Below are 21,831 nucleotides of genomic sequence, written 5' to 3' on the forward strand. Positions count from 1 at the left end.
ACCAACTTTCAACTTGATAAGCTAAACACGACCAATTTCTTTCAACAACAAACTCTTCTTTTCATAGCTCAACAATTCTAGAGTCTAGGATTCCCAACCCCTTTGATTAGCTTGACAAAGAAAAGACAATATAGGCTCAAACTTGGCTATTTAAGGGTATTATTATATAATAAGGTTAGTGTTTAGGTAAAAATGAGGCTAACAACAATGGCCTAACATCTTCCCCTATCTCTAAGGTCACTATGTAGACTCAAGAAGACAAGGAGCAAGTTCTAGAAACACATACACAATTGATGATAGATCACACATGAAAGAATTAAAGCTCAAGTCTCACTGGGCAAATAGCATGAATCACGACAAACAAGCAATTCGTTACTTATGCATCCTATTACTCAAACTCTCAAGTCAATGGTCATGTGATAAAGTGGAAGGTTCTTTTATCATAGACGACTAGTCTTCACCCAAATTACTACCAAATTTTTCAATTCAATTTCAAAAAATTTGTTCAATAAATCCCAACCAATCAAAGCAAAAATTCATGGAGTTCTAACAAAAATAATTCTATCCTAAAACAAAATAAAACAACAAAAAGCAATAAAAGCAATAAGATACGTACCTCGTTAGTGTCCCTATCCACCATATCACCCCCCAAACTTATTCAAAGCTAAGCAAAGAATAAGTTTGAAAAGTTGGTGGAGAAGGGAGACATACATGGTAAGCAAGCAATAAAAAAACATACCAAAAACAAAATGAAACGATAAAATTAAAAGTACCTACTAGGGGTTAGTGCCTTTGGTTATCGTCGTTGGCTCGACGTCCTCCATGAGCTGCATCATGTCACGCCATAAATGGTGGTGTTGGATTTTCTATCAATCTTGGAAGCATATGATTTAGCCAATCTCTTCTTCCACCAAGTAGTTTTCAAAGATCCATCACAAATTTTGGTTTCCACTTTGGGCGAATTTGTAGTTTTTGTTTTCTTCTCCTTCACTTTAGAATTTGATGCAGTCTCTTCTTTAGAAAGTGATCCACCACATGAACCAAACATCCACCGCGGCAATAGAAAATCCCCCAATGTGGACTCAATTGCTTGTGTCTTTTGGACCTCTACAACATGCACCGCTTTGCACTCCATCTTCATAACAAGTTCCTCATCTTCACGACTCTTCATAGCATTATAGATAGACAAAATGTGTCGTTTGTTGCCCATACGAAGAGTGAGCTCTCCGTTTGCTATATCTATCAATGCTTTTCCCGTTGCTAGGAATGGGCGCCCTAGGATAAGCGGCACATTCATGTCTTCCTCCATATCCAACACTCCAAAATCGACGGGAAATATGAAGTCGTGTACCTTCACTAGAACATCCTCAAAAATTCCTTTAGGATAGGTGACTGATCTATCTGCCATCTGCAGTGTGATTGTAGTCGGCTTGAGAGTGCCGATCTTCATCTTTCTGAAAAATGATAATGGCATCAAATTTATGCTCGCCCCCAGATCACACAGTGCCTTTGTCTGTCTGTCATTTCCATTGACGCATGAGATATTGAAACTCCCAGGATCTTTAAGCTTGGCAGGTAGCTTCTTTTGAATTATCGTACTACAGTTTTCAGATATGTTCACCGTCTCATAATCAATCCACTTCTTCTTCTTGGAGAGCACACAGTGCCTTTGTCTGTCTGTCATTTCCAATGACGCATGAGATATTGAAACTCCCAGGATCTTTAAGCTTGGCAGGTAGCTTCTTTTGAATTATCGTACTACAGTTTTCAGATATGTTCACCGTCTCATAATCAATCCACTTCTTCTTCTTGGAGAGCACATCTTTTAGGAACTTTGCATACGTGGGCATCTCTTGCAGAGCTTCCACCAATGGTATATTAATGTGCACCTTCCTAAAAATATCGAGAAATTTGGAGAATTGCTCATCCAACTTCTTCTTTTTCACCGCAAGTGGAAAGGGCACTCTAACTGTCGTAGGAATGGAGGGAGGGGGCAGCTTTTCTGGCACTGCGTCTTTCTTGGTCTGAATGTTCACCTTATTCTTTCCCTTGGAATTCTCTTCTGCTCTGACATCTTCCTCTGGAAAACTCTTCTTTTCCTCTACAGGCATGAAGGTCCTTCATAGCTTTTACCACATCTCATGTGTATGGCCTTGCAGTCTTTGGGATTGTTTATGGTCTGTGCTGGAAATTGCCCTGGCTGATGTTGGACACCTACAGCTTGAGAAATTTTACTAATCTGAGTATCAATGCTCTTCATATGCACATTCAAGCTTTGCACGTCGTTTTCAACCTTCCCCCAACCTTTGACTGGTGCTCTCCATGTACTTGTCAGTTTTCTCCATGTACTTGGTAGTCTGATTCATGAATGCTGCCAAAATATCTTCAGTAGTAGGCTTTTTCTGCTGTTCTACCAACCCATTAGACACTGTGAATCCTGGCGGTGGTTGCAGGGCATTGTTTGGATTCCCATATGAGAGATTGGGATGCACTTTGTTACCATAGTTGTTATAGTTACCACCACCTTGGTTGAGCAATAGTTGTTGAAGTTCATGTTGTTCCCTCCTTGGTGCACATAGTTCACATCTTCAATCTTCCTTGCAGTTCTGGTCCAGGTTGTCTCATCTCCATGATCCCCAGTTGAGTGGTTAAAAGATCTAGCTGCTGAGACAGCTTGTCTATTCTATCATCTTCTACAACAGAGGCCACCCTGTATGACTTGTTTCTTTCATTATTTCATCCTTCATCAGTGGAAGCTACTCTCTCAATCACTTGCATGGCATCATTCTCTCCTAATTGAAGTAGTGCTCCTCTGGCGCTCCAATTCAGTTCACGCATTGCATCTGGAGTACACCCCCTATAAAAAGTTATGACTTGGTGTCCCGGACTTAGACCATGTTTGGGGCATCTTTTCAGCAGTGTTTTGAATCTAGCCCATGCTTCTCGGATTGTCTCATGAGGCTTCATTTGAAACTGAATTATCTCTGTTTGCCTCCTTAGAACTTCACTGGGTGGGAAATACTTCTCCAAAAATAAGTCTACCATGGCATCCCACGTTTTAACAGATCCTGACCCCATGCTGTCGTACCAGTCTCTAGCATCATCTCTCAAGGAAAATGGAAATAGCCTTAGTCTGATTTGTTCATCTCTCACCCCATTAAGCTTCACCGTGTTACTGATCTGAATAAACTTAGTAAGATGCTTGTTGGGATCTTCATTGGCCTTCCCCGCGAAAGCATTAGCCTCAGCCATATTTAGCAATCCTGGCTTGAGCTCAAAATGATTGGCATCGATCCCATCGTTGCCAATTGGTGGGTCCTCTACCCCTCTGTAAGCGTACATGTTTTGCACTGGCACCATGGCTTGTTGTTCATTTTTTTCTTAACCTATTTCACCAAATCTGCAAGTTGTAGTTGGAGCTGTTGGACTACCGGATCTGGATGTGGTGCATTGTTCTCTCCATTGTCCGCCATTGTTATTGCAACAAGAATAAGCGGTTCTCTCTTATGAGGTGAAAGTGATCGCCTTTGGTTGAGCCTTCTCTGAGTGTTTCTCCTTCGATTGGATGCTTCGATCTCAGGATCGAATAACTCTAATGGTTGCCCCTTAGAGCAAGTGAGCATACAACCTGAAAAGAAAAACACGAAAGTGAGAATAACTCAAAAAGAAAAGAAAAATAAAGCAAGTGAAATCAAAATTAGTAATCTTAATTTTTATCACGATATTAGGCTATAGTAACACAATATTGTCCCCGGCAACGACGCCAAAAACTTGACTCAACTTATTTTTAACACAAGTATACCCGCAAGTGTACGGGGCTAATGTAGCAAATAGTAAGCTAAGAGTATCGTATCCACAGAGACAATGAGTGTCAACCTAATTACCACGAACCAACCTCAACTACTATCTAGATGAATCGGAATTTTGGTTTTCTAAATCTACTTAAAAACAAGATAAAAACAATTAAAAACAACTAAAGAACTAAAAGCAAATAAGAAAACGGATGTAGATCAAGGATGAGAAGGTATAATCCTACGGGATCGATAACAACTATTCTATGCTCAACTAACTTCCTAATTATGCCAACAAAGGGTCTCAAGGGTTATTAAGCTATCACTAAGGTAAAACTATATCTTTTCTCAAAGCATATAATTTGTAGATTGCTACCTAGAACCGAAGTCTCCTTCCTAGAACTAAGGAAACAACTCCTAATAGCTCCTAAGATACTTAGCTTCATTCAAAGGCTCAAATCTCTCGATTATATTGGCAAAGACGTCAATTTCTTCTCTTTCAAATTAAACTACTCACTTCTCAGTTCTTGTAGTAAAATTCACATGCATTTATAAGGTGATCAGTCAAATAAATGTATAAGCACAGAAGAAATCAAAATAACCACATGAGCCAATCCATAGAAAAAGGAAATCAATTAAACATAAGAATCATTGTATCTCTCCCGTAGAGCTCTACGAAGGATTTAGCTACTCATGTTCAACACAAAAGTCAAAGAAATATTCAAAGAAATATTCAAAAACATTGTTTGAACAAGAATAAAACTAAAAGTAGAAACTCCTAGAATTGGATTGGGCGGATTGGAGGTCTTGTCTTCAATCTTGCGATGAATACTCGTCCTCTGCTCGTTCTTCTCTTCTTCCTAGGTGAAAAAGTAGTATTTTTGGGGTTGAAGGCGTGTAGAATGTTGTAGGAGGCGTCCCATGCACATTAGGTTAAATAGGGCTCGAAATTTCCTTGTTTGGATCTGTCGGCCGAACCTGGCGGGTCGCCAGGTTCGTTGTACGGTGAAGCTGGCGAGTCGCCAGCTGCTCTCGGCAATTCTGGGCAAAGGACCTGGCGAGTCGCCATGTTGGTACTGATGCGAAGCTGGCGGTTCGCCAGCCTCGTGCTGCAATTTCGTCCTTTTTCCACCTTTCGCCATTTAAGCTCATTTTCGACCCTTTTTCTATACATTCTTCACAAAATGGTCAACTCTATTTTCCCTATCATTATAAAATTACGAAATGAATGGTGGCGTACCAGGATCATCTAAAAAACAACTACTTCCAGAAGCAGAGATCTTGAATCGGAATAGAAAACTTGGCCAAGCACTCCAGTTTCCGTAAAAAGGCGTGGATGACTGGATGCATCCATGCACTGCTCACCGGCAAAGTTGGCTCAAGATGAGCCACCATACCAAGGCTTAAGCACCAATGTCCAAATAAGAAAATATCAATTATGATAGGTTGGTTTTCATACAAATAATTTATACATGGTTGGATGGTCATAGATATGAATGACAAGTTAATGTAAAGAAAAGTAGACAACAGTTTGGAGAAAGTAACTAACACTGAGAAGGGCCACACACTCAGCTGGTGTGATGTGAGCATCTAGATAGAGGATCTTATTGTTATAGCATATATTCTTTTCTCAATATTATTAGTAGTCGGTTACTTTAGGTTTAACTGAAAGTTATCTTCAAGATTGTTATTTGGTGTAGCATATAAACATGCTTTCTTTCTATAATCAAGATCATCTGATTTTACATTTTCTATCCATTTGAGGACCTAATACCAAATTATATTAAACTCTCTATCTCATTGAAGAAGTTAATCTTTTTTATGATATCGGAGCAGGATCTTGATCTGGCACTTTTACTTTTTCATTTTAGTCCTCTTGTTTTTTCTAAAATGCTCAAGTCAAATGCAACCTCTCTCGGCACAAGTGCTTTCGTTCGTTATCTATCACAAAACACACCAATCTCCGTGAAACTAGCTAATGAGGAGTTTGTTGATGTGGCGACATCAAGTAGAAGCCGTGGTTTTAGGATATGGCCTCAGAGTCATACTTGATCACAATTACCATCCCAAGGTCTAACAAGTAATTAGACATTGATTAGAGGTTTAATGGGGCATTAATAGAGGTTTGATGGGGTCGATTTGTTTGACCAGAGTGGTAACATGAAGCTAGTCGTAATTCATATAAAGAAAAATGATAAAATACTAGTATGCAAAAGGTCATGTGACATTGAAATAATTCCAATATGAGGATTTGACTGTCAAAGTAAGATTATATGTTAAAGATTTACCATTATAGGTTCTTATCAACTGTAATTAAACAAAGCAAATTTATATCATTTCATAACAAAACTCTTGTTACTAGTACCTGACATTCAAAGTCGTTTTCAATAATTTACAGATATACTATTCCTGGATCATCTAATTTACATAACAAAGAGTCAAATTTCAATAGTATTACATATGCTTTATATATATAATTCAGAATTCAATGGCTAATTCAGAGACATACCATATCAGCATATTCAAACTTATTTATACATAATACGAGGTACTATTAATTATATATCAAGTGTAGAATTGAACCCTTTTTTTTACCTATATATACCAATGAAATATACTGGAAAAAAATCAGTCAATCCACTAAACATGCCTCGCCAGAAGACAAAGCATACACAAATTTTGAGTGAGAGAGTCAGAAAATCTACTTTCAAAAGAAGGCTTGATAGCTTATTCAAGAAAGCACATGAGCTATCAGTGTTGTGTGGCGTAGAGATAGTTATCATCGTTAATGATCCGAAAGAGTCACATTCAACCCTGTGGCCCTCTCATGATCAGGTTATGAATGGACTCATGAAGTTCATGGCTCGTTCCAAAGAGCCCGGACCCAAGAAAATGGTCCTGCATGATAAGTTCTTGAGTGACAAACTGAAAAGCATGACCGATAGGTTGCTCAAACTTCAAAAGAAGAATGACGAAACAGAAATGGGGTTCCTCATGACTCGACTCTTTGAAGGTGGAATCTTCCATGAGCTTGATGTGAGGCAGCTAAATGGTTTGGATCAGTTTGTGGAAGAAAAGCTGAAGAAGCTCGAAAACAGGTACAACGAACTTGCAGGGGCACAGGGCCAGCTTTTGTGGACTAACAATCCGCACCATATCCAGATGACGACAGAAAATAGAAGTGGCGAGTTTGCAACTACTTGGATCACAGAAGAAGACAGATGGCTCAGCCAGAACACTTTTGGCATGTCAAGAGGAATCAACTTAGGATCAACTGAAGTTGCAAGATCCTTGGCGGACGGGAATCCGAGTGGAGTTCCTGATGAGATTGGAAGAATGTGGCTCGCCAATTTCTACCCTTGATTGAGATACAATGTTATGTTATGTTACGTTTTACCACCCACCCACACAATACAAGGAAAGCCTTGGAAATAACTTAAAAGGATTTAAATTTTAAAATTAATGTGTTTATATGTGTTACTCCATCTATGTTTTCTTTGTATGCTACACCATGTTGCATTCATAACAAGGGATGAGTTTCTTGTATTTCTGTTCAGGAAGGCAAACACATACAACTGTGTCTACTTTCTAAGTAGACGCAATTATTGTCTTTTAGATTAATATCTTTAAACTACAAGTGATCTTCGATATCAAGTACGTATGTAAATATTCCAAGCCAAATTGATACTGCATGTTAAATAAGCATAGCTGATAGCAGCAAAGGCGCATTGAGACAGTTTGAGCTCATTACTAAGCACACTCTGCTTCCCTTTCCATCTCAGCTTCCTGCAATCAAGCTCGAATTCTCCTAAATCACTGTGAAAAACCAGCAACACTCGATTGTAAAGCTGAATTTGGGGAAAACCATCAATCTCTTAATGCCATCCTTCCCGCCAAAAAACAACAACCAGAATTCCTGAGCGCGTGCTTCTTGTTCTTGGGCGAGGAAGGAGGAAGTTTACATCTGGAGGAATGACGTAAGCCTCGGTTGGATGCAGATTTCCTATGCAGGGTGACCACGTAGATCATGGAGATTGTTGGAATGAGGAAATCTTAGTTCAAGGAATCAACCAATAAATATAATCATGAAGAATATACATTAGGAGATTTCGAGATTTGAGTAGCAAAGTAATTGATGACAATATTCATCCAAGATTTTTCATTATATTATACTACTAGTCTCGTTTTGTCATTTTAAAGTGCGCCAGAAAAATAGCAAATGAGCTAATTTTCGCAAACAAATTAAAATGATAATGGTAAATATTTTTACCCAGAAACTTTTGCCAAGTTGCATGATGAGCGCGTTCCACACACCTGTCCTCTCACTGACCGAGAGGCGCGAGTGGTGTAACTGGTGCAGGTGAGCTAGGTCCATAAGCCAGGCTCGATGCCTTGGCAATGTGGCATGGCTAGTGGCTTGGCCTATGCAGCTCATGCTCTAACTTGATGCCAATGATGGTCTCTTTTAGATTTGACCAATGGATATAGACACGTGTATCATTCTTATTGGTTATTTAAATTAAACTTTATACAATAATAAATACAACTCCCTCAGTTCCAGTATAAGAGTCACATTTTGTCATTTAAGTTCGTCTCAGTTTAAAAGTCACATTTAGAATCTACCATATTTGGACATAAAATTTAACCTCATTATTCATCAAATTTACACTCAAATGCCATTACTTTTATAAAAATAAAACAAAACAAAATCTTAAACATACAAAAAGTCAAAAGGGTCTCACTTTCCACTATCACACTTCAATTATTATACACTCCCAATTTCTTAAAATCCGTGTCATAACTAAATCTTACTCTTAAATTGGGACGGAGGGAGTATCATATTTTCTAGTTTTACATATTTAAAAATATAAATTTCATAGATATTTTTCTATGAATAGAGATAGATCTTGCTATATTTGGACACATCCTAGATTTTTCTTTTCTTTTCGTTGCATATAACATGTTTTAATTCTTTATCTATTACTTTATACAATTTCAAATTTATCATATTTTCTATTTAACATATTTTAAAAATATAAAATTCATAGATATTTTTCAATAAATAGAGATAGATCTTGCCATATTTGGACACATTCTAGATTTCTCTTTCCTTTCTCAGCATATAACATGCATGTTTTAATTGTTTTAAGTATTAGTACTGCAGAAGGACCACGGTCTTATCTTGAGATTATACCCTATTGGTTGGTAAAATTTTATTTAGATAAGAATGTAAAATGTTAGATGTGTATAAATAGAGATGTGATTTTACTTATGAAATATAATCCAGTAGAGGAAAAGATGAAGAGTGTGGCAAGGAGAGGAATCCATTATCTGCATAAGCTGAATGCCGAACACATTCCCAAGCACGTGTTAGAGAAAGGCCAGGATCGTGTTATCGAGGCATCCCTCACACTCATCCGCGAGCGAGCCAAGCTCAAGGGGGAGCTTCTACGGTCTCTGGGAGGCGTGGGGGCATCAGCCGCTCTCCTTGGAGTTCCCTTGGGACACAACTCTTCCTATCTCCAGGGGCCTGCCTTTGCACCTCCATTTATCAGAGAAGCCATTTGGTGTGGTAGTACAAACTCCACCACTGAAGAAGGTAGGTTGATAATTGATAAATACTGTTATAACTTATGTGTGTGCTTGATTTAACTCAACATTAATATATATATGCAGGTAAAGATATTAGTGATCCGAGGGTGATGGTAGATGTAGGCGACGTTCCAGTGCAGGACTTGCGCGATTCTTGCATTGATGATGATAGATTGATGAATATCGTTAGTGATTCTGTTAAGATAGTGATGGAAGAAGTAAGATGGTTCTGTTTTCAAATGTTGTTTTGATTTAGGGATGTGAATATTTATTAATAGTAGTGGTCCATTTTATAGGAGCCATTGAGGCCTGTGGTGCTAGGAGGCGACCACTCTATCTCGTATCCAGTTGTGAGAGCCGTGTCGGAGAAGCTGGGAGGGCCTGTTGATGTTCTTCACCTGGATGCTCATCCGGATATTTATGATGCCTTTGAGGGGAATAAATACTCTCACGCGTCCTCTTTCGCTAGAATCATGGAGGGCGGTTATGCTCGTCGTTTGCTGCAGGTTGGAATAAGGTCTATCAACTGGGAAGGCCGGGAGCAAGGGAAGCGTTTTGGCGTGGAGCAATATGAAATGCGCACGTTTTCAAAGGATCGCAACCAACTCGAGAATCTGGTCTCTCTTTCTCCCAAAACAAAATATTTATGCATGAATGTATTGACATATTGTCCTTGTCCTCTTATTAACTAATACTAGTATACTACTACTTGTATTTTTGTAGAAACTTGGTGAAGGTGTGAAAGGGGTGTATATCTCAATAGATGTGGACTGCTTGGATCCAGCATTTGCGCCGGGAGTGTCTCACTTTGAGCCGGGAGGCCTCTCCTTCCGCGATGTTCTCAACATTCTTCATAACCTCAAAGGCGATATTGTTGCTGCAGATGTGGTTGAGTACAATCCGCAGCGAGACACTGCCGATGCCGTCACGGCAATGGTTGCTGCAAAGCTAGTCAGAGAACTCACTGCAAGGATATCAAAATAATACAATTGTACTTATTAAATAAGGTGTACCAAGTCTTGCAATGACTTATCTACTTAATAAAGTGATTACTCTAAAATAATGAGCTTTGCAACCTGAAAATCTCGTCAGAAAGAAAACATGATGAACTCAAGGATCTCAATGCAGACAACTATAAATACCAAATTGCAATACTACCACAACCACATATTCTCATACTTCATGACAGATACTCTCATTTTTTTCATTTTGTTTGGTCTACCAAAATTAGTCCATTGTCTATTTATGGTAACTTTCTCACAATTAATTAGAGGTTTAATGGGGTCAATTTGTTTAACAAGAGAGACTATATGAGGCTAGTCGAAATTCACATAAAGAAATATGATAAAATACCACATGAAAAAGGGTCATGTGACATTTAAATATTTCCTATGAAGGATTCGACTGATAAAGGCGTCTATATGTTAAAGATTTACCAATAATGATTCTTATCAACTGTAAATTAAACATAGCAAATTAATATAATCCATAACGAAATTATTGTTATTAGTGAGTCCTATTACCTGGCATTCAATGTCGTTTTCAATATATTACAGATTTACTATTCCTGGATCATCCTAAATTACATAATAAAGACTCGTATTACATATGCTTTACATATACAATTCCATAATTCAACAGCCAATTCAGAGACATACCATATATATCTGCCCATTCAAACTTATTCATACATAATACAACATTATGTAGAAGAATTAAACCCCCTTTTTACCTATATATATTTCAACAGAATTAAAAACATAGAAAAAAATCAGTCCATCACTAAACATGCCTCGCCAGAAAACAAAGCATACGCAAATTGTAAGTGAGAGAGTCAGAAAATCCACTTTCAAAAGAAGGCTTGATAGCTTGATCAAGAAAGCACATGAGCTATCAGTGTTGTGTGGCGTAGAGGTAGTTATCATCGTTCATGATCCGAAAGAGTCACATTCGACCCTGTGGCCCTCTCATGATCAGGTCATGAATGGAGTCATGAAGTTCATGGCTCGCTCGAAAGAGCCCGGACCCAAGAAAATGGTCCTGCATGATGAATTCTTGAGTGACAAACTGAAAAGCATGACCGATAGGTTGCTCAAACTTCAAAAGAAGAACGACGAAACAGAGATGAGGTTCCTCATGACTCGGCTCTTTGAAGGTGGAATCTTCACTGAGCTTGATGTGAGGCAGCTAAATGGTTTGGATCAGTTTGTGGAAGAAAAGCTGAAGAAGCTCGAAAACAGGTACAATGAACTTGCAGGGGTACAAGGCCAGCTTATGTGCACTGACAACCTACACCATAGCCAGACGACACCAGCAACGGCAGAACATAGAAGTGGCGATTTTGCAACTACTTCGATTGTGGCGACAGAAGACAAATGGTTCGGCCCTGGCATCCAGAGCAGTTTTGGCATGTCAAGAGGAATAGAGCTAGGATCAACTGAAGTTGCAAGATCCTTCACTGACTGGAATCAGGGTGATGAGTTTGGAAGAGTGTGGCCTACCAATTTCTATCATTGATTTAGATATAATCTTATAGTATTATGTTATGTTTTCCCACCCTAAATTTGAAATTAATGTGTTTATATTTGTTCTCCATCTACTGTGTATGTGATATCCTTTTACATTAGAAGGGGTGAGTTGCTTGTAATTCTGTTGAGGAAGGCAATTAAATGTATTAGAAATTGTATTAGGTGATTCCTATCAACACAATTGCGTCCACTTACTAAGCTAAAAGCGATCTTCGATATAAAGTATGTAACTAAAAATGTCGAGCAAAAATAAGGGCAGACATAGTGCATGTAAAGGAAATGGGGGTAAAATCAATTCTAAAATGGTAATAAATCCAAACAATGAAATGGATTAAAATTCCCATACCTATATCTCACCCTCATCCAACCACAAACAAATTAAACGATTTTCCATATTTTTTTCATAGACCATATGTCAATGTTATGAATTGTGTATGGCTGCTTAATGACTACGGTCGACCAAAAAACTGTCTCAATATTATAGCGATCATCATGACTACAGTCGATAAACAAACTAAAAAATAGTACTATTATTAATGTATACTCCCCCTATCTCATTGTATTTTAATTCACAATGCATTACTTAATTATATAGTCCAAGACAAATTTATGATTTTTATTTTGTACGATTAAAATTTAATTTTGTAAAAAATCTATTAGCAACCAATTTTTATAAAAATAATCGCGAAATTCGTTGGCTATGTTCACAACCAAAAAAGAGAGAAATCGAAATCAGTGAGTGAGTGCATCTCAAATGGCGTCCAATTTAACCCCCTTAACTTCCCGCCTAACCCTTCTCCGCAAGCCCTCAATCCGCTTTTCCACTAAAGCTCTCCAAAAATTGCGATTCATACCCAAATTGAGCAAACCCCTAACGCCTTTTCTTCACCAGACAACTGATTTTGTTTCGGTCCATTATTCGTCTTGCCGGAAGGCGCGAGCCATTCATGCGTCAAGCCAAGAAGAGGAATTGGTTGTTCTTGGTATTGAAACTAGTTGCGACGACACTGCGGCTGCAGTAGTAAGTGCTGCGTCTATCTCGAAATTGTTTTTTTGTGAAGTAAACAACAAAAACTTTTGTTATCTCTTAAAATGAATTATAAAAATCGTTTCTTTTTATATGACGGCGTGATGGTAGGTTCGGAGCAATGGGGAAATCCTTAGCCAAGTCGTGTCTTCACAGGTATGTATAAATTAGTGTCTTTGCTTGTGTGGTTCCTTGAGCTATTTAATCCAATTCTTTCCTTTTTCCTGACTTTGTTTGGGTTGCTATTTGATTTGTGCGTGATGACCATGATTATGATCCCTTCATTCTTGTCTGGGCTGTCTTTTGTGTGAGGCACTGAAATATTTGCTGATTTTCTTTCTCATTCATGATATTTTGGAGCTTGAGTACTCTGTTGATAATGATATTCGATGTGAAGCTTTTTTTGAAGTGGCACATATGATCAAGCATATTCATGTCATGTTGGTATTGGGAGATGTAGTCCTTGTCCTTCAGTGCTCCTCAGTCCAGTTCATCTATTTACTGATGTAACATGTTTGTTGCTACTCAGCTATCCAACATTATCATAATAATGAACTCATGTCATCACTATTGGCCTGAAAGTAGAAGAAGTGCTTGGAAAATTTGAGGGACATATGGTTAGGTTGGGGGAAAATCAAGGAAGGATTATATGCAGCATATTGACATAGTTATGAGATTGATGCAACAATTGTGTTATACTTCCTTTTGAATTTTTTTTCTCTTGTTTTTTACTATACACATAGAACAATACACAATTTTTTTCATGTAATTTACTTAATTTTTCTTCACCTACATCAAGGCTGATCTGCTTGTTCGTTATGGGGGAGTTGCTCCTAAGATGGCAGAAGAAGCACATTCATTGGTTATTGATCAGGTACTGTCCTGCTATCTTGGTATTAAGTATTAACTGTTCTATTTGAAATTATTTTCAGCATTGTTTTCTTTCTCTTCTTAATATGTGATGTCTCTTTAATAAAATGCACCTTTCTCATGATTTGGTCATGGTTATTAATCTACTACTATTACTTTTGCTTGTATATTTTAAAATTAATGGTTAGTTTCTGATTATGCGAGTCTAGTCATGAACCTTCTTCAGGTGAAAGTGACATCAGAGCATTCATATATTAATAACTTGGAAAAATCAAGTACACACTTTAAGATATTTCGAGGAGGAGGCTCTTCTCCTTTTTCTTCCTATGCTCTCTCTCTCCCTTTCTTTGTGGGGATAGGAAGTCCTACTTGTCTTAGTTCCAACTTCCAAATCTATATGTTTATATAGTAGTTATATAGCATCCTCTCTGACATATTTGGTGCTATTTCTGCGCAGGTAGTGCAGGAAGCTCTTGATAAAGCAAAATTAGCCGAGGAAGACCTTTCTGCAGTTGCTGTCACAATTGGTCCTGGTTTAAGCCTTTGCCTGCGTGGTAATTTGCTACATTTCTGTCACTGTTGTCTTTCTTTCTTCTTTTATACTGTCCCACTCTCTCTCATCTTAGTAGACTTAGTCTGATTCCTGGATTGTCTCTTTCTTCCTTTTCCTTCAAGTTGGAAGTGGAGACAAAATTTATTATTTTCATTTGTGATTTCTTGTTTCAATTCTAATCTTGATTTGGTAATCAGAATCTCAGATCACAAGATTTTGGTAGTATAATTGGATAGACATAAAGAACTTTTGTTGAGAGGTTCTTACAATCTGTTATTACATTTTGACAGTTGGTGTTAGGAAAGCTCGGAAACTTGCTGGGGCATATACTCTACCCATTATTGGCGTTCATCACATGGAAGCCCATGCCTTGGTTGCAAGGTAATTACGAGATTCTACGAAAGATTTGTCATTTAAAAAAACATGCTGGATATATAACCTATTTCTTGATATAAACTTTTTATGTCATTTGTCACAATTCATTACTCCCTCCGTCCCTAAAAAGTATGAACTATTTCCTTTTTAGTCTGTCCCTGAAAAGTATGAACTTTCTAATTTTGGAAAATCATTTATGTCTAATGAGGTGGGATCCATTTTCCACTAACAATACTTTAAAAACTTTTTCTTTCTCTCTCTCTTACTATTCCAATTATGCATTAAAACCTGTGCCGAACCAAATGTTCATACTCTTTGGGGACGGAGGGAGTATTACCTATCTCCTTTGCTGGAAAATGATAACCCTATATCTTTATTTGGATATAGTAAACATTGTAGTTCGTCTCAATATGGAATGAGAATTTAGAAATGGTTAGTAAAATCTGTAAGTTATATCATGTTACAGCCTTACAGGTCACGTGCTTGATGCTTATGACATATTGAAGACATGACATTTTGTTTTCGTCTAGGTTAGTTCAAAGGGATTTACAGTTCCCTTTCATTGCCTTCCTCATCTCAGGTATGATCATAACTAAGTACTTTTTCACTTCAATTTTGCACAATATACTAAGCATGCATAATCTCAAGTAAGAGACATACAATGATTTCCGACAAGATAACTGATCATTACTGGGATCTATGTGTTCACTTAGGCGGTCATAATCTTCTTGTTCTTGCGCGTGATCTTGGCCATTACATACAACTTGGGACCACGATAGATGATGCGATTGGAGAGGCATATGATAAGACAGCCAAATGGCTTGGTCTTGATATGAGGAAGAGTGGAGGCCCTGCTGTAGAGGAGCTGGCTCGAGAGGGTGATGAAAAATCTATTATATTCAAGGCTAGCTGTCCTCCAAAACCTCAACCAGATTCTTACCCTGATTCAAACCTTTCTGATTGCGATATTAATGTTTTGATTTTCTGCAGGTTCCCATGAAACAGCACAAAGACTGCAATTTCTCATATGCAGGTCTGAAGACTCAAGTCAGATTGGCAATTGAATCCAAAAATATGTAATTTCTTTTAACCATTAGTTTCTTCTACGTTGGTCTTCCCAATAGCTAAACATTTATTTGTTGGTGCAGTGATGCTGCAATACATGTTGCTGAAGCTAGTGAGGAAGACAGAAAGGCTCGGGCTGATATTGCAGCCTCTTTTCAGGTGATCTACTCTGAGACTTCTCTCCTCCGTTTCCTTCCTTCTTTCTGGTGTATTCTGCTGTTAAACCTGCACCAATGCTATCTAATCTTTGCTCTTGAACTTCACAAATACATGTGATTGCAGCGGGTTGCGGTGCTGCATTTGGAAGAAAAATGTGAAAGAGCGATTGAATGGGCAATGGAGATCGAGCCTTCTGTGAAGCATCTGGTTAGAAAAATACAGTAATTTCTTGTATCCTGAATATTGTCACCCATGACATGTGTGCTGTATCGTTCCTTGTACAGGTGGTCTCAGGAGGCGTTGCATCCAACCAATATGTCAGGTCTCGCCTCAATAAGATTGTCGAGAAGAAAGGCCTGCAACTTGTATGCCCTCCTCCCAGTCTTTGTACTGACAATGGTAGTAGTCTAACTCTCCCCCATGTCGTCTCGTTTTTGGCTTACATAGATCTGAAAATAGCTGACACGCAGTTTGTGTTCCCTTTTGTTTGTGATAGGCACAATGATTGCTTGGGCCGGCATCGAGCATTTCCGCATGGGAAGATACGATCCTCCGCCACCTGCATGTGAACCGGAGGATGCTGTGGTTCGTCTCCTTTACTTTGTTAAGAATTTGTATTATTTCATAAACTGATTTTCTTGCTTTGTGTGTATGTATATCAGCTTGATCTCCGGCCAAGGTGGCCGTTGGGCGAGGAATTGGCTCAGGGAAGAAGTGAAGCACGGTCGATGAAAACAGCTCGGATTCATCCCTCTCTCACCTCTCTGATTAAAGCATCTATGCAGCAGCAGCAGCCTTGAGCTCAAGAATATTTGTATGGGTTGGATATTTATATTTTTGTATATTACCTTAAATTATTTTTGTATATTCCCTTGTATTCTAGTGCAGTTTGATTTTTGTGTAAGTTGCAAAAGTGAATTGCTTAAAAGTGTAGTTTTCATGAGTTTTGAGATTGATTCTTCGCAACTCATGGTGTATCTGGCTAAAAATTGAAATTGGCATTCTTGCCCCAAAAGGACTAAAGGTGTTATGTTTGTTTGAATAAACAGAAAATTTTGTAGATATATTTCACTTTGATCTTCACTAACACTCGACGATTTACTTTTCTACAGCAAAATCTTGGTAAGGGATAGAGAAATTTTGAAAATCTTTAGAAAAAACCCTTCACTACTCTTTGCAGTATCCACCACTGATCTGAAGCTTATTCATGTCCACCACTGTATTTATAATTTTTTATATGAAGGTGCAAATTGTACAACAAATAATTGCATAAAACAATAAATTAAAATTACAATAATATTTAAAATCAGAACAATTCAAAATAGCAAGGACTTTTTAATTGAGGATATCACATAAAACAATCAAATTTTAGAGCATAGTATTAAAATCAATTAAATTCAGTAAACCACCAAAAATAATATAATATTAAAAATCAAAATAATTAAGAAATAGTAAATCACCTAATAACTGCAAAACAAATCAGGAGCGCAAATTTACTAAAAAACTAAAAAAAGTTAGTCACATAACTAAAAACTAAAGCGCATATATTAACAAAACTGAATAATACACGAAAGGAAATGTGTGCAATACAATAACTTACTATTAATGTAAATATGAACTAAATATATTGGTCAGCTCACTATATATGCATGATACGCTATACAAATACAAATTATACAATCACAGATTCTATCAAAGGTAAATTACAATGGTATAAATACAATGATCAATTACGATAAATACAAAATCAATACAATAATATGGAAATGATTACTTTCCTTCTCAAACCTCATGTTTGACTCTATTTAAATCCAACAATTTCATCATCACTCATACACCGAAAAATGTATTCTCTCACAACATTTCTCCTTCTTCTTGGCATTGCACTACTTCAATGGCCTCAAATCAAAGCTACCAATCAAATCGATTTTCTCTCTCGCCTTTACAAGGAGAAGTTTCATACAAACAGCATTGATAGAAGCTATTTCAATGCAAGCCATCACTCACACAACGTCGAAATTCTCTCTCAAAAAGGGTTGAAAGAGAATGACCTAATCGAGAAACTACCCGGCCAGCCCCATATCCCGGTCAAACAGTACGGTGGGTACGTGACCGTGAACCAGGCCGCTGGTCGAGCATTCTACTACTACTTTGTTGAGGCTCAACCTCGACGAGATCATCATAAAGAAATGCCTCTTCTTCTATGGCTCAATGGAGGTGATCATCAATTTCTTCACTTTTACTTTCTTTCTCATTGCTTTGGTATATGAAGTTTGAAGTTTAAATATTATTGAAATTTGAGCAGGGCCTGGCTGCTCATCTCTTCTTATGGAGCAATGCAAGAGCTTGGGCCGTTCCGTGTCCACAGCGATGGCAAAACTCTCTACAAAAATCCATGGTCATGGCATCATGGTATGTAACCATACGTTCGAATGTATATTTAATTACTTTTTGAAAATAATTTGTTGTTTTTTTTAAGCTGCAAATCTGTTGTTTTTGGAGTCTCCTGCCGGGGTCGGCTTCTCGTACTCAAACACGACGTCGGATTTCAAACGTGGAGGCGACGCAAAGACGGCCATCGACAACTATGCATTCTTGGTGAACTGGTTGGAGAGGTTTCCTGAGTACAAAGGGAGAGAATTTTTCATCTCTGGAGAGAGTTATGCAGGCCATTATGTGCCTCAGTTGGCACACACAATTCTTCATCATAATAAAAAGGCTGGCAAGACAATTATAAATCTCAAGGGAATTCTTGTAAGTCTTTTTTAAAAAAAATTAATTTGTGCATTGTTTATGAGTGCTTTTCAATTTTAGATGAGCATGGAGAAACTATACTATAATTTAGTTATGTCCATTTAATGAGCAATTCCACAATTATAAACCCTAGTAACATTTATCTTAGTATGGCTATTTATTCACAAAATAAAATCTGAAATTGAAAAATGACACGCATATATATGGCGTGGTTATGAATGCAGATCGGAAATGCTGTGATAAACGACGAGACGGACGCAATAGGGATGTACGAGTACTATGCAAGCCATGCTCTCGTATCAGATGAAATCACGAAACAAGTATTGAGATATTGCGATTTCTCCCCTAAGGCGACGGAGCAATCGGATAAATGCAACGAAGCTCAGCAACAAGTTGATAAAAACACTAATAATATTGATATCTACAGCATTTACTCTCCCCTCTGCCACAACTCTGATCTCACTCCAAAACCAACCAAGGCTTCGGTAACATATACTTTCTCCTTTCTCATCACTTATTTATATTTTATTTTATACAATCATAATAATAATACTCATATATATTGAATAATGCAGGTGTTGCACACGGATCCTTGCAGTGATTATTATGTGTATGCATATTTGAACAGAAAAGATGTTCAGAAAGCACTTCATGCCAATGTTACCAAAATCCCTTATGACTGGGAACCATGCAGGTAATTATTTTTTTATCATTACATAATTTTACTAATATGTATATATTTGATTGAATTATAGTAGTACTAATATCTAATTTTCCATCAAAATTTATGCATTTAATGGTTGTTATTTATAGTTTAAATTTATGCTGAGACCAGTTTTGTTCAATATTTGTAGCAATGTGCTCGAAAAATGGACGGATAGTGCACCGAGTAGTCTTCCACTTCTGCAAGAGTTTATGGCTAACGGGCTTCGAGTTTGGGTATTTAGGTAAATCTAACAACTTCTCCCTCACATTTATGTGTTAATTCAGGCAATGTTATTGAGTTTATGATTGATTGATATTATTTGAAATCATAACAAGTTTTTGTTGTATATTGCAGTGGAGACACAGATGGAAGAGTTCCAGTTACTTCAACAAAGATTTCCCTTAACAAATTGAAACTTCCTATGAAAACTCTGTGGCACCCTTGGTTCCTTGAAGGAGAGGTATGTGCAAATCTTAAAATTGATTTCAACAACTTTGATCTACTATTTTTTTATGATAAGCATGAAATAAATTACAATTTTTTTAAATAATGCAGGTTGGTGGGTATACACAAGTGTATAAAGGAGATATAACATTTGCTACAGTAAGAGGGGCAGGGCATCAAGTGCCTAGTTATCAACCGGCTCGAGCTCTTTCCCTTGTTCTGCACTTTGTTGATGGGACAGAACTCCCTAATTCTTCAAGACTTTAGCTCTTGTCTTTATTCTTCAACTCATTGGTTGTAATAAGTATCTTTTGCACAGGCTCAAAGCAAATGAATAAATCAAATATCAATTGAGCACACACTTGATATTTAATTAGCTTCTTCTACTTAATTAGTCTCGCATTCTACAAGCAATTTAATAAAATTTACCCTTTGTCATTTATGTTGAGTTGTATTGCAAATTGCAAGGAGTAGAAACATCAAACAAGAAGAAGTGAGTGGATGTATTCGGACTTGTTGCATCAATGTTTAGAAAATAAAATTGGACGAACAAGTGAATTGGCAACATTATTGGTTTATAGTTTAATCAGTCAAACCGGTTCGATCAACCGTAAGTATAGGTATCAGATCACTCGGGATTCACTAATTACCGGGGCCTCTTTTTATTGATTGTGGTCTAAGATGGCTAATCTCAGAAGTACAAGCCAATTACAAAGGTATAACCAAGATTACAAACACTCTAAGTACAAATGGTTACAAATCAGATGCCCTAGCTACAAGTCAGTCTTCTACCAGACTAAACTCCCAAGCTTGATCCAATTAAGCACCTGCACACTTAATAGAAGTGTTAGTTATAGAGACAAGATCCCTAATGATCTAAACCAGATATTAGAACTCAACAAGACAAGGTCACAAAGCACTGGAATATGGCTCAGGTCACAACAGGCGACTACACTGGGCCAAGAACCTCCCCACAGCTTCAACCAACCGTCACAAGGTGAGTACTAATGAACACAGTGACCAGAAACCTCAGTTTCACCTATTATGAGCCAACGTAGCCTCCTCAACACAAGGATCAACACTAATCTCTTGGAACACTGCTTCGCAACACAAGAACCCTCAAAGAAACCTCCAATCACAACTAAGTCCAACACGGAAGTTGGACTAAACCCTAGATCTGAGAAGGAACACTCAAGGACTCGCTTCACTCAAGATCTAAACATATGAACCTCTATAGAACCGAGAATCATCGGTGGAAACAAGAGATTGGAGAAGATCGCCGGCGAACAAGGCCGGAATCTAGAGAGAGGTTAGAGAGAAGGCGGAGCAAAACGCAAGAGAGAGAGAGAGCGTCTGGATTCGAATAAGTGTAGCCGAAGAGTCTAGAGACTCATAACAAACACACATATCAATCCAACGGCCCAGAAGCATGATCCTTGTGGAACTGCTACGTGGCAAGCATCAGCACCATCAAATAAGTAACAGGTTTGCACAAACGGGCCAAACTTATTAATAAATTGGGCCACACATATTAGTTATATCAGGCAAGCCCAATATAATTAATATACTGGTCCAACACATAAATTGGTCCACATAATATTCAACAGTAAGAAAAAAACGTTAATCTTCAGAACATAGATGTTCAAGATCGTCCACCATACGGCCTTTAAATATCCACATTCTATATATATACTCCATCTGTCCAATTAAAAATGAAACGTTGTACTTTTTAGGTTGTTCCATTAAAATTCAAATGTTTCCTAAAATAAAAACAACATCATCTCTACTTTTTTTCATCTATTTTATTTTACTATTTCTACGTTAACTCACAAAACAACACTGCATAAATCTCATGCCGAAATCTAAATGTTTCATAATTATTGGGACGGAGGGAGTGTTTCATACACACTGATTAACACTTTTAGCGCGGCACAAATTTTAAGTAAAATGGAGATAAAAAGAAAAAA

The 21,831-nt window shown here is 37.6% G+C and overlaps 4 protein-coding genes and 1 pseudogene across 4 annotated transcripts; 4 read left to right on the forward strand and 1 right to left on the reverse strand.

Annotated features, from left to right (window-relative positions):
• Positions 1-536: 536 nt before the first annotated feature.
• Positions 537-3,360, reverse strand: LOC148927224 (uncharacterized). The gene is made up of 6 exons (XM_089056527.1): positions 2,895-3,360; positions 2,294-2,524; positions 1,843-2,101; positions 1,508-1,598; positions 992-1,408; positions 537-566 (listed from the first exon to the last, which is right to left on the reverse strand). Exons 1-6 carry the CDS (start codon positions 3,358-3,360, stop codon positions 537-539), a joined length of 1,494 nt encoding a protein of 497 aa, XP_088912653.1.
• A 3,077-nt stretch (positions 3,361-6,437) lies between these two features.
• LOC125194633 (agamous-like MADS-box protein AGL80) lies at positions 6,438-7,154 on the forward strand. Its single transcript, XM_048092882.1, has one exon. It carries the CDS (start codon positions 6,438-6,440, stop codon positions 7,152-7,154), a length of 717 nt encoding a protein of 238 aa, XP_047948839.1.
• Positions 7,155-9,063: 1,909 nt separating this feature from the next.
• LOC125196815 (arginase 1, mitochondrial-like) lies at positions 9,064-10,446 on the forward strand. The gene is made up of 4 exons (XM_048095448.2): positions 9,064-9,390; positions 9,468-9,601; positions 9,680-10,000; positions 10,107-10,446. Exons 1-4 carry the CDS (start codon positions 9,090-9,092, stop codon positions 10,365-10,367), a joined length of 1,017 nt encoding a protein of 338 aa, XP_047951405.1. The 5' UTR covers positions 9,064-9,089; the 3' UTR covers positions 10,368-10,446.
• A 2,163-nt stretch (positions 10,447-12,609) lies between these two features.
• Positions 12,610-16,926, forward strand: GCP1 (glycoprotease 1). Its single transcript, XM_048095443.2, has 13 exons — positions 12,610-12,932; positions 13,050-13,094; positions 13,738-13,812; positions 14,266-14,362; positions 14,652-14,742; positions 15,267-15,316; positions 15,450-15,640; positions 15,727-15,812; positions 15,885-15,960; positions 16,084-16,167; positions 16,245-16,359; positions 16,457-16,545; positions 16,623-16,926. The coding sequence occupies exons 1-13, from the start codon at positions 12,666-12,668 to the stop codon at positions 16,758-16,760; spliced, it is 1,404 nt and encodes a 467-aa protein (XP_047951400.1). The 5' UTR covers positions 12,610-12,665; the 3' UTR covers positions 16,761-16,926.
• Positions 16,927-17,804: 878 nt separating this feature from the next.
• Positions 17,805-20,131, forward strand: LOC125194635 (serine carboxypeptidase-like 40; annotated as a pseudogene).
• The last annotated feature ends 1,700 nt before the right edge of the window (positions 20,132-21,831 follow it).

Source organism: Salvia hispanica, chromosome 4 (assembly GCF_029641045.1).
Source record: "Salvia hispanica isolate PSC_SH4W2 chromosome 4, Shi_PSC_v1, whole genome shotgun sequence".
In the NCBI taxonomy this organism is placed as follows: domain Eukaryota; kingdom Viridiplantae; phylum Streptophyta; class Magnoliopsida; order Lamiales; family Lamiaceae; genus Salvia; species Salvia hispanica.

Excerpts from the sequence above, each read along its gene's own strand:
- LOC125194633 (XM_048092882.1), top strand. The coding sequence starts at position 6,438 with ATGCCTCGCCAGAAGACAAAGCATACACAAATTTTGAGTGAGAGAGTC.
- GCP1 (XM_048095443.2), top strand. The coding sequence starts at position 12,666 with ATGGCGTCCAATTTAACCCCCTTAACTTCCCGCCTAACCCTTCTCCGC. Across the intron at positions 12,933-13,049 it reads ACGACACTGCGGCTGCAGTA|GTTCGGAGCAATGGGGAAAT; the intron begins GTAAGTGCTGCG and ends GCGTGATGGTAG. Across the intron at positions 13,095-13,737 it reads GCCAAGTCGTGTCTTCACAG|GCTGATCTGCTTGTTCGTTA; the intron begins GTATGTATAAAT and ends ACCTACATCAAG.
- LOC148927224 (XM_089056527.1), bottom strand. The coding sequence starts at position 3,360 with ATGGTGCCAGTGCAAAACATGTACGCTTACAGAGGGGTAGAGGACCCA. Across the intron at positions 2,102-2,293 it reads CAGTCAAAGGTTGGGGGAAG|AGGAAAAGAAGAGTTTTCCA; the intron begins GTTGAAAACGAC and ends TCATGCCTGTAG. Across the intron at positions 1,409-1,507 it reads GAAATGACAGACAGACAAAG|ATGGCAGATAGATCAGTCAC; the intron begins GCACTGTGTGAT and ends ATCACACTGCAG.
- LOC125196815 (XM_048095448.2), top strand. The coding sequence starts at position 9,090 with ATGAAGAGTGTGGCAAGGAGAGGAATCCATTATCTGCATAAGCTGAAT. Across the intron at positions 9,391-9,467 it reads AAACTCCACCACTGAAGAAG|GTAAAGATATTAGTGATCCG; the intron begins GTAGGTTGATAA and ends ATATATATGCAG. Across the intron at positions 9,602-9,679 it reads TTAAGATAGTGATGGAAGAA|GAGCCATTGAGGCCTGTGGT; the intron begins GTAAGATGGTTC and ends TCCATTTTATAG.